Here is a 14,087-nt window from a genome sequence, read left to right on the forward strand (position 1 = left end):
TCAAGGTCATAGATTCAAGCACATGGAAGAACTTATCCAATATTAATAATAACTTGCTTTTTATATTGCTCTACATACAAAATGTCTGTCTTAACCAAGCACTGTAAATAACAGATTATAATATTAACATGTTTATGCTCCACATTTGACCTACTTTACTTTGAATAGATAAAATGATGAATCGGCTTTGCTGGGACTCAATTCTCTGAATTTGTTCACCCTCAAATGTTCACTTCCTTGAGCAATCCTTAAAGCATGTGTAGGCAACAGCAAAAGAGAAATCCACTATAAATAGAGTCCCATATGTAGTTACAAATTGCAATAATTGTGACAAAATAAGGCCTCAAAAAATCAGGTGACACTGAGAACAACAAGGCTGATGTGCAACATGCATAAAAAATAGACCACTATTTATCTTTTACATATTGTTTGATCTCACGTAAAGAACCTCCTGCAATGGAGCTATGGTTTGTGTGGTCCATCAAATATCCCAATTATGAACATGCAAAACTTTATAAAAGTCGACTTGAACGTAGTTTGGACTGTTCTTAACTATGCATTTTGACTCCAGTCACCACTGTTGTGCTGGCCTCGGAATTATGCAACCCTTATTTTAAACACACTGTAGGAGCCATTGTAACCTGTGTATAAATGTTTAGCCAGCTTACACATAATACATGCAGACCCATCTATTTCATACATCCATTGATATTATTATTTTTATCTTTACAAAACGGTTTGTGCTAATATAACTCTAAATCGAAATTGTGAAAGTCTAAAATTGGGCACTCTTAATTTAAATAGCTACGTAATGTCCGTACTTAATAAGTAAATTCCTTCTTAACAATAGAATTCATCAGGTCTGTTCTGCAATTATGTCAGTCCAACCATAAATATTACCTGGGAAATTCACAAGTTGCATCTTTTATTGTTATTGCTATAGAGTTATAGCATATATTGTTATTTTAGGAAATTGTTTTTTTGGTTGAAGGGGGTGTGAAACCTTCTCAAGCAATAACCACAATCCCTGTCAGGGTGAAAGATAAAAATTCACTAAAGAAATACTAGAAAAATCCCACACAATTTAGCAAAATAGAGAAAATTTAATAAATTATTTGACATCGAAACAACAAAACTGCAATCAGCACAACTGGAGTTATGAAGTTTTGAAGTTTATAGTAAAAACTAGCACCTAAAAGAAGGTTGCGTGAGACTGGGGCAAAGTTGAAAGTGATGGAGCACCGTTTATATACACAAGGTGAATTGGGATTGGTCTTAGCTTACCTTCAGACTTAGAAGAAATTTAAAGAAGCAAAAGTCAGCTGAGCAAGGCAGCCAACTGTGTCCCAGTAGAAGGCATCCTCATCGGGGAGTTGCTGGATGAAGCTGCGGTGAAGATTTCTACTTTCTGACATTGCCACTCTTTTGGAAGTCAAAAATCTCTTTTGGGAAGAAGGTGCAGGCTTTGGCCCATGAGGGCTCCAAGAGGTAGGATACCTCTTTTGCAAGGAGCCGCTCAATAGGGTTTGCTGCTGTGGAGAAGAATGTAGCGGGAGCTACTATGAAATCAGTCTGACCAGCAATGCACCCTGAGTGGATTGGCAAGCCGGTAGGTCCTTGTCTCCGAACGGTTCTTGGAGCACTTTCTGGCTGAAACTTAAGTCCCAAGTTTGGGATTTTGGCTGTTTGGACACCTTTAGCACCACTTCCAAGGGTCCAGTAATGGGTGGATACCACTTGTTAGGGTAGGACTCATTTCAGGCAGGGTCAAGGTGCAGGGTTCAAGTTGTTGAAGCCTTTTGTCTCCCTGTAGCTCAGAACAGGAGACAAGCCAACTAGCCCATGGAGTCATCATGGTAATCCTGGGTCCAAACAGCAAGGCAGTCTTCAAGCAGCATGGCAGTCTTCTGGTGGTTCAAGCAGGCTTTAAGCAGCATGGCGGTCTGCTAGTAGCAGCAGGGCAGTCTTCTGAGGTACAAGGCAGGCCTTCTTAGTGTCCTTTGCTGGTCAAGGTTTAAACTGAAGGGTGGGGTTTAGGGTCCTATTTTTGTACCTGGTGTGAGCTTTGAAGTGAAAGAAAATTTGAGAATTTCCCCACCAACAGTTGGTTCTGGAATTTCCTTCCTCCCTTCCCAGGCTCCATGAGGTCTAGGGTGACAAAAGACTGGTGTAAAGTTCTTTGTGAGTGGGCTAAGGTAGCTTCTTTGAAATGTAAATGAGGGAGGGAACAGGTCTGCTCCTCCCACACTGGCAGAATGGCCCATCCTACCAGCACATAGTGCCCCTTTTTCTTTTTGTCTGGGAGGAATACACAAAGGCCAACTGCCATACATAGATCTTTAAACTGTGTTCTAGATATCACAAGGAGCTCGTGGAAGGCATCCTGTTAGCCAGTGGCCAGTACCAGGCGACTGCTGCATTTCTAATAATGAGGTGGAATAATCTAGCCTAAAGCCATCTATGTTAGATATTGATGCTGTCAATTATTAACTATATGGAATGGAGAGATCCTACACAATACTAAATGATGGTGTAAAGAGAATGATACTACTACTTTGACCTGCATGTTAATGGAGAGATTGTTATGGATTTTAAACCTTTTGCTCTTCACATTATTGAGAGAAAATAGCCATTCGGGGTTAGAAAGTAATCAATGCGAAGTCATCGTTTGCCTGAAAAATTAGGACCACTCTCAACTTGACACCAAATTCAATTTAAATACTTCACATCCTGTTCTGAAAGCCTAGAATTTTATGACACAGACAACCAGACTGCACTACATCGAGAACATTCATCAATAGCATGCAAGCAAAGTCAGCGGCCAGGGGCCAGATGTGGTAGACCAACGGTGCAAGATGCACATTGAACCAATCTGTTGAAATTTTGAAGAAAACACATTATGTTTCTGCACAAGACCTACATTTGGAATGCCTGAGCTTTGCTAAATTCTAATTGTCTGATATGGTAGGATCCTATCAGTGATTGCTTTCTTTAAGAAAAATAAAAAACATGTTTATATGATTATCATGATGATAATGATGGGGACATCTGTACACCCAATCCTTCATTCTTACTTGCACTCACACTTATTGACTGTCTATTCTCAAACACTATTCTCAAACACTTCCAGATTTAGGTCCATTGCTGTCTTTCACCCCTTCATTGCAAAACCCTCTCTCTTTCATGGGGTCAACTTCCTTCTTCAAGGAGCTTTCCAGAGATACCTCTGTCTACTTAAAGACCCCAATTGCTTGTCCAGTAGCACCGATACACGCTATGTTGTATTTGCGCCTCCGCTTTAAGCTGAGTGTAGCATTGTGTATTGTTCTTCTCTCCTCTCAGTATTTTCCATTTTCACACCTAAAGCAATTTAAGTTACCTAATCAATTTTTTTTTTGTGTATGCAGTTATGTTAAATTTGTTCATCATTTCACATCAGATAATCATCGCTGTTTTAGATCTAAATATGCGTTTGTTTTACGTTCTGAGTTTAATAAAAGTCAACATTTCCTGTGTGTTTGGAACGGACTCAAAGGACAATTTAACCCAAATTAACCTTTTATGTCTGCATGAATTAGGGAGTGGTTGTGCTTTTGGGTGGGCTTGATAGGTAAGTCCATTGTCATAGATTTGAGGGGATGGGTAGTCTTTCAGACATTTAACCATTGAGTCTGCGTGGATCTCACACATTGAGTTTTATATATACCTACCAGTTAGGCATGACTTGGCTTGATATGATGCTAATTGGGGAAGATGTCCTTGAGTTCTCTGCAACGGAGAGCAGGGTCATGCCTGAAGAACTCATGCAGGAAACGTTTGCCAATAATATGCTAGACCACCTGGTGAGACACATGGAAAAATAGGAGATAAGATGGATGTGGGTATCCATGAGGAGGCTGATTGGGAGTAAATGCCTGCACTCCAAATGGAGGTGGCCATGCAAACCTATCTGTGTTTAATGGGCCTTAAAATTATTTTGCATATTTTAACTGCAAAAGAATGCACGCGATGGGACTTGCCACTAATTGTACACGTTTAAAATGCAGATAAATTTGATGGCACTCACCTTTATTTATGCTATCTTGAAATGTGAGCAGATCCAGAACATATGGTCGGTTGTTAACAGCAAACTATTGATTTAACACAATTTATCACAGTCCCAAGAAAAACGGACTTCAGTTATAAAAAAAAAGTACTTTAATTATTAGCAATCCCATTCATGGTGGTCTGCTGCCCCAGCAGGCCACCATCCCTAGGACAGACTCTAAAAATAGACAGTTACAATTTGTGACTCATTAGAATTCATGTAGTAGGTCGGATTGTGGCGCACAACGATTCCGATTTTTTTAACCAACCTATTCGTGTATGCATCGGTTCGTAAAATTGTTTACTAGTAACAAAAATACTGGACGTAATTGGTGACCAAAAAATGGTATATATGGCCCTAAACTCACAGGAAATCACTGATGCTTTTTGCGGGGCTTGAACGTGAATTATGCAGGTATACTTGGATAAGGGTCAGCACAACTCATATCCGCTCGTGGGGTGCACTACATTCTTACTGTTCTTACATTGATTGTGCTGAAGCAACAGTTATTGGGTAATAACGTTGGCATATTTATTGTAACTGAATACAATCAATGCAAATGTTTTTGTACAATCAATGCAAAGAAAATTTAAAAATACTTTTTTTGTTATTTTAGAAGAAAGCAAGCCTGACCAGCGTCCAACCTTTCAATTGGAAGATTATTTTAGTGGTGCCTATCGGTATGGTTCATACAGCTTAAAGTGGATTTCAGGTAAGAAGATATTATCCGTCATCTTCAGTGAAAACTCTTAAGTATATCTAAGAGCTTCACTATGTGTGAATGGAATATGCAGACAGAAAACAATACATTTGCAAGTGCATCTCATAGACTGGTCAGAAAAAAAAACGGAAACGTTTCTAACTATGGCAGCTGTTTTTTTATGTGAAAACCTTGTACATTTAGAAAAACAATATGTGAAATGTTGTACACACTGTGCTCTATATGAAATACAGTGTATTTCTGGCTCTGCAGCTCATGTGCAAGTAGTGTCTTAACCCATATTATAAGGACAGTGATAGCAAACTCTAATCAATCAATCAATCAATAGAATTGTTTGATCATTAAATCATAAAAGCACATAATCACATCGAAAATATAAAGCAGTAAATAGCAGTTCCAGATATGAACAATACATATAAATTGAGTTCAAGAATGAATGTTTAATAACCTAAAGCAGTTAAGATTTCCTATGCCAGAGAGCAAATTTAAGAAAAGTGGCGACACAAATGCATACCTCGGGTGTAGGGAGCATCCGCAAGTATGAAAGCGCCGGAGTGTATCTGATCACCAAGGCACTTTTGAGTAACTTAATTTATAACCTTTTGGTGTAAATACGATAAAATCTACGCAACAGGTTTTGCAAAGAACGTTTGTCGCAAGGGCAAATAAGAATAGTCTTAAGGCCAAACTGGCCCAAGGGACATGAAAGCTGACACCTGACTAGGTCAAGCCTAAATCCTGTCAAAAATTCGTTGCCCCAGGCATTAGGCACAATCGTAAGATGCAGCTTCATCCCTGAATTTGTTTGAATCAGCAAATACTCCTTATTGGGAGGCTTCTGCAATTCAGTGTGCTCTCTTCCCCTCTCCTGAACTCCATAAAACTAGATTTAACCCAACATTTGCACACAGTGGACAAGGTATCAGGGTTAAAAAATATAGCCAGTCTTTCTTTCTGGTTGCAAACATCCTTGATGTTGCTTAGCCAGGGAATGTGGTGACCCCTGTCACACAGGAGGTATTCCATAATAATATCCCTAGTCAAGTGGCCTCAGGATTACACCTGTTGGAACACCACAACCTTACAGGGGTCACATTAATAAAGTCCACAATATAGGGTAACCCAAGTTCTTCATGGGCTGCATACGTCAGTGACCTGGATGGAACATCACGGATGCCCCTTTGTACTCTATTTAGGTCATCCTGCAGTCATTTGGGAGCTTTGTAGTTCCACACCCCAAAACCATAAGTTAAAAGTGATGGGCACATCTTTTATAGATTCCTATAAGTGGTGCAATTGGCTTTTTCCCAATTTTAGAGTCCAGACTAAATAAGAAGCCAATGGAGTTACAATCCTTCAATCTTCTCTGGGGCATACAATGGGCCCTAGATCTACAGGAGTCAAACGTGACCCCCAAGTAAGGAAAATCATGTATTTTGGCAATTGGGTACCTCGGTCGAGATGCAATGTGACTTGAGATTCTTTGCACAAGCCATGAAAAATGTTTTAGCAGTGGCCAAGCCTAAGCTGGCCATAAAACTAACAAAAGCATCTTAGATAATTGGAGTCCATTAGATATTCTAGACATTAAAACAGTGTCATCAGCATATTGAAGGACAGGGACAGGGTGACCGTTGACAGTTTGCATGTCCCTGCCTTTACTAATTAAAAGCGAGTCCAGCTAATTTATATATAGTAAAAATAAGATAGGCGCCAAAACACATCCATGCTGAAACCATGCCCCAAAGCAATACCCTCTGTGCATTCACCAGTGGATCCAAATCTAATAGATGCTTTAAGATCTAGGTGAAAGGCACAGAAGAAAAACAACACCCCCATGGACTCTAGCATATCCTATAATTTTGATCTGACCATGCTTTCAAATGTACATGAGAGGTCCATGAAGGCTAAGTAAACAGGACCACCCTTAGCTATTGTGTATTTGCTAATTAATAAATCGGAATTGAGGCACTGTTCCTGCATGCTTCACCCAGCTCTAAAGCCATACTGCACAGCAGATATAATTTGTTTATCAGTGGCTCACAATAATATCCTATTAGGCATGGCCCTACTGATGACTTTGACATAGAAGTTAAGTAGAGGGATAGGCCTGCAACAACTAGGTTATGTACTGTTTCCTTTTTTTAAATTGGGGACGATGATAGTTGAGTATCATGGCTGAGGCAGGCCATTATTGCAGGCTAAGTTTGTGTAATATGTAATTAGTGGTGCCCTTAGGTTCACTTCTAACTTATATAAATCCATTGGCAACCCTTCTGTACCAAGGGCTTTGTTTGCAGGGCTTTTGCGAATAGCTTCGGCCATTTATTCCTCAGGGAATTCGATACCAAGGGGAAAGCTAAACACCACAAGTTCCATAACATCAGTAGTTATGTCAAGCAAGTGGTAAACTGTACTAAAATGTATTACTCATTCTTCTGCAGCAATAATGGAGTACACTACATTCTAGGGAGCATTAAAGAGTTTATCATTAACAGCATGCCAAAACAAGCTCATATTTCTAGTCCTTCAGGTGGACCATACTTCATCTCTCAGATCCGACCTCCTCCTACTTATAGCCTGCTTATATAATCTTTTACAGACAGCAATTGTCTCAGTGTCCCTTGGTGTGACCCTCAAGGCCCTATGCAAGCATCTATTGGCCTCCCTCCATGCCTTTTCAAGCCAGGGCTGGTCAGCTGTATTAATGCATTTCTTGGCCTTTAAAAAGAAAGATTTGATAATATGCCCCAGAGCAACAAAGGTGTCCACAATATAGGTTGGGCCTGGAGTCGAGTTCAGACAAATATGCAACAAATCCAAGTGGTTGGCACAAAGCCTACACTGGACATCACACGGATTTGAAGCCCTCCATACTTGCTTCCAACCATTAGCCCTTGGGCGAACATTTACACGCCCTACAGAGATATCCCATGAACAAGTTACCGGCAGTCCACAGTAATAAGTGGGTTATAATCACTATATATGCTAGGGCATACTGATCCATCCGCAATACAATTAATGAGATTGCTGGTGGAAAACAATTAGCAAATTATTGATGTACGCACCCTCGACTCCCGTTAAAAGTGGCAATTGATAGCCATTGAGGTGCTACTCATTTCAATGTGTTAGGAAGGTCAATCTTGAGCAGATAGGGATACAATAGCATTCCTCTACGGTCAGTAGGACCAACGTGGCTATCTAAGGAATCAGGCACAAATATGTTTTTCATTAAAATCCCTAGGAAGCTTAGTACAATATTTCTGTTGTTAGGGCTGTGCTCGAGCTCACCAATCAAATCAAAGAGAGATACAAAATTCAGATTGTCATTAGTGGAGAAGTTATCATTGAAAAAATTAATTAGAAAAACACAAAACAATTTGGACCATTTCACTTGAAATGCATGGATTAGTCCACAATTCGCGGGAATGGGCAATAGAGTACAATCAAGGGTAGTTTTGAATCAAACGGCTAACCCTGCACAGACCCCCCTGGACATGAAGGTCAAGGCAGGGACAGAAAAATAGATAAAACTATCACAAAATATATAACTTAGGGCCTAAGTCTCCTGCATAACTATGTTATGGGAGTGATAGATTCCACCCAGTTCTTCATTCAAAGTTTGACAGCAAGCCCTGCTTATTCCAGCTTAACAGCTTAACCCTTTTGGCCAGACGGGAGGGTCCTGATGGGGGATTAGAAAGCATTTCTCCTACTCGCAACCACATCATTATTAGAAGGCCTTGCTGTCACCCTATAAGTGGTAATAATGCCGGTGGTGGATTAAAGAAGGTAAAGTGGAGCCCTTCTGTCAATCATTGCTGCACTTCCCAACCAGGATAGAAAAACAATTGTTGGTGGGCACAGGTGAGGATGAAGTCTGTGACATCACAGGAGTGGTTAACTCTCTTGAAGCCCCTGGCCTCTTATCAGATCGCTATATAAATATCCCAGTGGTAGTACCTTGACTCGACTTCCTTGGGTGAGACCCAAATTGGATGACTGAATCAAGTCTCTTGGAACAAACGGTTTAGTAAAATTGACAATACATTCGCCCACATATTCCTTTTCCATGTGTGCCACCCATCCCACTCGGCAAACAAACAGTATGTCTGAAGGCAATCGAGCTTTACTCCGAATGTTGGAATGACATTGGAATGTAGCCAATTCATTAACTGTTCGGCACTCTTGGGGTTATTTCTGCTGGCAGTCTAGGTCCTTGGCCAGAGTAGCAACATAAGGTCAAGTGGTAGGTGATAAATGGCATACTGAATGAAGCATTTCCTTTTATACCATCCAAGGCTGGCATATTTAGACAGTCAACTGGGGGTTGAGATTGCTAGGGCAGCTGGAGCACGATGAAGATAAGCGATATCAGTACAGATTGCAGTTGATGAGAGGTCACACTGGAATGCTGTGTTATTGGCAATAGAGGTAAGAGTCTGTGTTGAGGTGGTAATAAAATAAATATTGGGTTCTCCCCTGTGACGTGCCATTGGCCCCCACCCCATGACCTCAATTTCTTTATTTTTGATGGCCTCTAAACGATCAAGCAGCTGACAGAGTCAGGCAGTCAAGATAGAGTTAAACCTCTCAAACATTTGAATAGGAAATTCATTGGTATCATTATAAATTTAGGAAGGGTCAGAGGAGAGGGTCACATAGTTGTAACTCTGATTGGTCCACAACAGCATCCACCAATCTTGACTGTTTGACATGTTTTTTGCATTTTGCATGGGGTGATCTGGCCTCAGGATCAGGATAGGTATCATTAGCGGGGGCTAATTTGAGGGAGTTGAAGTGTTAGGGCAAATTCCAAACTACTATCATGAATCCCACCTGGTTGGGTGAGCAGGTCACTGAGGCCAGTAAATGGGGAAGGTTCATGGCTAACAACAGCAGAGGGGAGAGCTACCTTTCTCCAAGCTGCATTTCTTTGTCAGTAACTCTCATTACCGGACAGTTTTTGGATTTGTTTGAATTAGATATCCCCAACCTGTATTTTCCCATGTTGTAACCGCACACACTTTCAGTAGTCCGAAACCAGGCATACAATGTCACGGACGAGCTGCCACCTCACTGGCCGCACAATAACTAAGAAAGAGGGATGCATAAATAAATAGGCACTACAAAGTTCCCAGACGAGCCGCCAAGGTATAAGCTAAAAAAAAAGAATAAAAAAATAAATAAGCAACAATATCTCAACTGGTATCATTAAGGGAGTCAATTAAACAAGTATGTGCAATGCATCACAAGGAAGGAAAAAGGGAGACTCATCATAGGTTTTTTAAATGTGCACATGGCATCATATAGTTAAAGTAAAAATTAGAAACTGTACAGTTGTAGCAGCACTGTAGGCATAGAATGCATAGGCAGCCCGAATTGGACTTGGTGCACAAATGTGCTTGTGACACATAAAAGTGGCGACGCAAGTGACAATGTGAAATCAGCGGAAGGCGCAAGGTGACACAATGTGAAATATGTACAGAGGACTTGGTGGTTCAACGGGAATTATTTATAATGATTGGATAGGTAATGACTGAATGATTTAATTGAACCACAAGAGGTTTTGCGCCGTAAGCTAAGCCTAAGAGATGGCTGAAAGATGGTGAACCATTAGAGGGGCCCAGCCCAGCCTCCTCCAGTCAATGATGAGCAAAGGCTGGGCTTGGATGGTGAAAGTGAACCCGCCTTGCTCCCTCAGTCCACGGGGGGCAGCACTGGGAATCCTTGGATTAGTAGTCCTGTGTGGGTTTGACTATGCTCTAGTCCCTCCCAGGAATGTGCACATGCAGCAACCATTTCTGTTCCTTAATTAACCCTCCGTCTAATGAGTCTGCAGATCCGTGGGGTCCAAGATTACAAACAGGTCCTTGAGGGACTCACAGAAATTCCTCCAAATATTGCCTCCCTAAAGTCCGATCTGCTGCACGCTATTATTCAGTTTCAGTGTTCTGTTTCTGCACTACCAATCCTGGCCCCACTCTTTTTACCTAGGCCAGTTGCCCCTTAGTTGGCCATCATGCCCTGTAGGTCTTGTCAGTCACTCTAACTGCGATTCGCCACTCACCGAGCCCAGGAGAGTCTCTCTGGCCGTGGCACAACTGAAGTCCAGGTGGATGCTCTCCCTTCTGTTTCCCCAAGTCAGTCCGCCAGTCTGTTAGCTGTCATACCACTCCTTTCCCATCTAAGCCGAGTGATCAATCAGGATTCAGTTCTGTGTATTTCTGTGCTCGATGGCATCTCTGGGCCACCACCGGTGGCAAGTCCCTAATGCCCAGAATGGAACACTGTACTCCTAGTTTAGTACAGTGGACTCTAGGAAAAATACTCTCGCAGTCATAACCACTGTGACATGTAGTGAACCTCAAAAATTTTGTTTTGGCACCGAAGTTTATCTTGGATAGTGGTCAAGAGTGAAGTATGAGTGCTCCTTAGCGAGGCCTCATTATAATTGGTTAAATTGATTACAATTAGAATTGTTTAAAACTGCCATTATTTCTTAATTCTGGAATTACGATCACCAATATTTCTCCTTGTGGTAATTGAGGGGGAGGGAAGGGGGGCTAGGGGGCAGGGAAATATCAAAGATTAACATTTTGTGAGGAAAAACATGCAGAAATATTTTTTCCCTTCTGATTCCCGTATGTTTTCTCATGGAGTGTGAATTGGAGATTTTGGCTGCTTTGAAAAGGGTTATTATTTTCAAGTTTACTATGGAGACTTAAAACGTTGTGCTTCAAAACAAATATTTTATAAATATGGTATGCACAAAAAGTGTGAATTAATACTTTTCCCTGGTAAATGTGCTCACATGTGTAAGGTGGTTATTGAGTGAAAATGAAAAAGTCTTCAAAAATATTACACAGAACTACAGAGTTACAGTAGTAGTCACAAATCAGTAATACTACCTGTAACTACCCCCTGGTATCCAGGGGTTATTTACTAAAGGTAGAGTATGCACTTATGTTACACTGCCTAACTCTGTGCTGTGACTACAGGCTTCTAAAATGGTGCATAAAATGATGGAATAATTTGCGTTGCATTGTGCTACTTTGCGTCACTTTGTGCCACTCGCATAACCATCATAAATTGAGAACCTAGGCTTTCAACCCACGTAAAAAAAACTAATTTATCATTTTGTTCAATTAGTCCTGCCTGAATTTAATCCCTTTCTTTACATAACTACATGTTGTGGTTCCTACTTCAGCAAATGTATTTGAACCCAATATATATGCCTATGTTCAACACACCAGTTTCTGCCTTCTTGCTTTGTGTGTTACAGCCCAGGGTACCCCAATTCAGTATTCTCCAATCCTGTATGTTCAAAAGAAAATATATAAACTAAACTGATAATTGCATGATTGTGTTGATTTCCTTTCTGCAGAGAATGAGTATATCTACACCACAAGAGAGAGAGATATAGTCCGAATCAATGTGGAAACGGATACCACTACTGTGATTCTGAAGAACACCACAGTGGTATGATTCTTTTATATATGTCTTCTGACTTGTACATACAAAATGTAATACATCAACTGAAAATATTTTCTCATTTTCATCAACAGGACAACTCCAATGCAACCTATTTTTCACTATCTGCTGACCTAAAATTTGCTCTACTAAGATCCAACTATAACAAGGTAATATACATGTATTTATCATCAAATAACCTTTCCTCATTTCGCATCCCTATAAAAGGTACATTTTGGAAAAATTACTCTTCTTTGTTTCACTTTCTTTAAATGTATTCCACACATAATCTTTAAATATAAGAAATTGCAATATAATTGTAAAGTAGCTTGAGGAAAGAATTGTACTCTATTCAGCTGTTTTTAGGTTTGCAATTCTAAGATCCTCCGAGACACTGAGTCCAACATAGTACTGGCATTACTATTTAATTACCTCAGACTATCAGAAGTCATATGGTTTACTTCTTAAACTCATATTTAATCAACATGGATATTGATTCACCAAAATTCTAGGGGTAGCAGATGTGTTATTAATCACCCTTTGGCTTTTGTGACAACATATGACACCATAAGACGTTTGTGGCATGTGTCTTCAGAGGCATTTTCTTCCTTCTAAGTGTGCTGAAGAATGCAGCACACTTAAAAGAGGAAACAACCAGGAGAAATAAAGATATTTCTCCTCATTTACTCATTGCACCTCCCATGGGAAGGCATAGCTTCTTGACACATTCCCAGGTTTACTTGTCTTGAAAAATCTTGGTATATGCCAAAATCCATGGTGGAGTAACATAAGGCAGCGACTTGCACTGGCTTGCGTTACTCCAGATTTATGAAGCCAAGTAGGGCCACGCATTGTGGCCTTGCATGGTTTCTTAAATGTCATTTTAAGTGTTGTGTCACTTAAGGCATTCCATGAGTGGAACATGGGTGTTCCCATGCATCCACCCATGGACCCATGGATTTTGGCACATTCTGGCAGTCACGAGTAGATGGTTATAGTTAGGATGTAGTTTCCATAGAGAAAGCATTTTTTTATTTGCCAATAACTTTGGCAAATCTTCACGAAAGTATCAAAACTAATTTGCCAGTCACTTCAGCTGCTGAATAGAAAGGTTTGTGGTGATCCATCAAGCGGGAACTGAAAAAAAGTGGGTCCCAAAATGCTTTTCTCCTAGTAAATTTCCATAGGAAACTTTAGACACGGCTATAGCCAGAACTGCTGAATTGAGCTACACCAAACTTGGCAGAAAGGGAGCTCTTGGTCCAGAAGGCAACCTTTTTGTTAAATGGTCCAAATCTGTTCAGTAGTTGCTGAGAAATGTAAAGATTTTTAAGATATGCAACTGAGGCCGCGAAGGATCCATGACCCCTCCCGATCTCATGCCGGAGATCTGATTGGCTGCCAACACTTCAAACCAGGAAGTATTGGCAGCCATCTTGTGACTCGGTTGAACCGAATCACAAGACAAAAACATAATAAAAAGAAAAGGGGGCAGAGTAGAAACACCCTGACTCTTTGGTGGGGTCCCACAGGGACTCGCCAGGGCCAGAAAGCATTTTTGAAAAAAATCTAATTGGCGGGAGTCATGCAGGATCCGTGACTCTTGCTGAAATAAAAAAATGCAATATAGCCCCTGGGTGGGCCAGATCCCAGGGACAAGTACTTATAGTAATGCAAAGGGTACCCATGCAGCAACTCTGCGCCACGGGGACTGCCACCTTCCCGGGGCAAAAATTTAAAATTGATTGTGATACAGGGGCCTGCATGGCACCCAGCAGCCCCGGGGACCGCCACCTCCCCTGGGCT

General features: G+C 40.8%; 1 protein-coding gene across 6 annotated transcripts in view; it reads left to right on the plus strand.

Annotated features, from left to right (window-relative positions):
• Positions 1-14,087, plus strand: part of DPP4 (dipeptidyl peptidase 4) — a 554,733-nt gene that overhangs the window by 191,808 nt on the left and 348,838 nt on the right. For all 6 annotated transcript variants that reach the window (XM_085645431.1, XM_085645429.1, XM_085645433.1 and 3 more), the window contains 3 exons: positions 4,704-4,799; positions 12,196-12,290; positions 12,377-12,451. In XM_085645431.1, coding sequence (XP_085501557.1) covers positions 4,704-4,799; positions 12,196-12,290; positions 12,377-12,451 — 266 coding nt within the window. The remainder of the gene's footprint in view (positions 1-4,703; positions 4,800-12,195; positions 12,291-12,376; positions 12,452-14,087) is intronic.

Source organism: Triturus cristatus, chromosome 3_1 (assembly GCF_964204655.1).
Source record: "Triturus cristatus chromosome 3_1, aTriCri1.1, whole genome shotgun sequence".
Taxonomy (NCBI): Eukaryota; Metazoa; Chordata; class Amphibia; order Caudata; family Salamandridae; genus Triturus; species Triturus cristatus.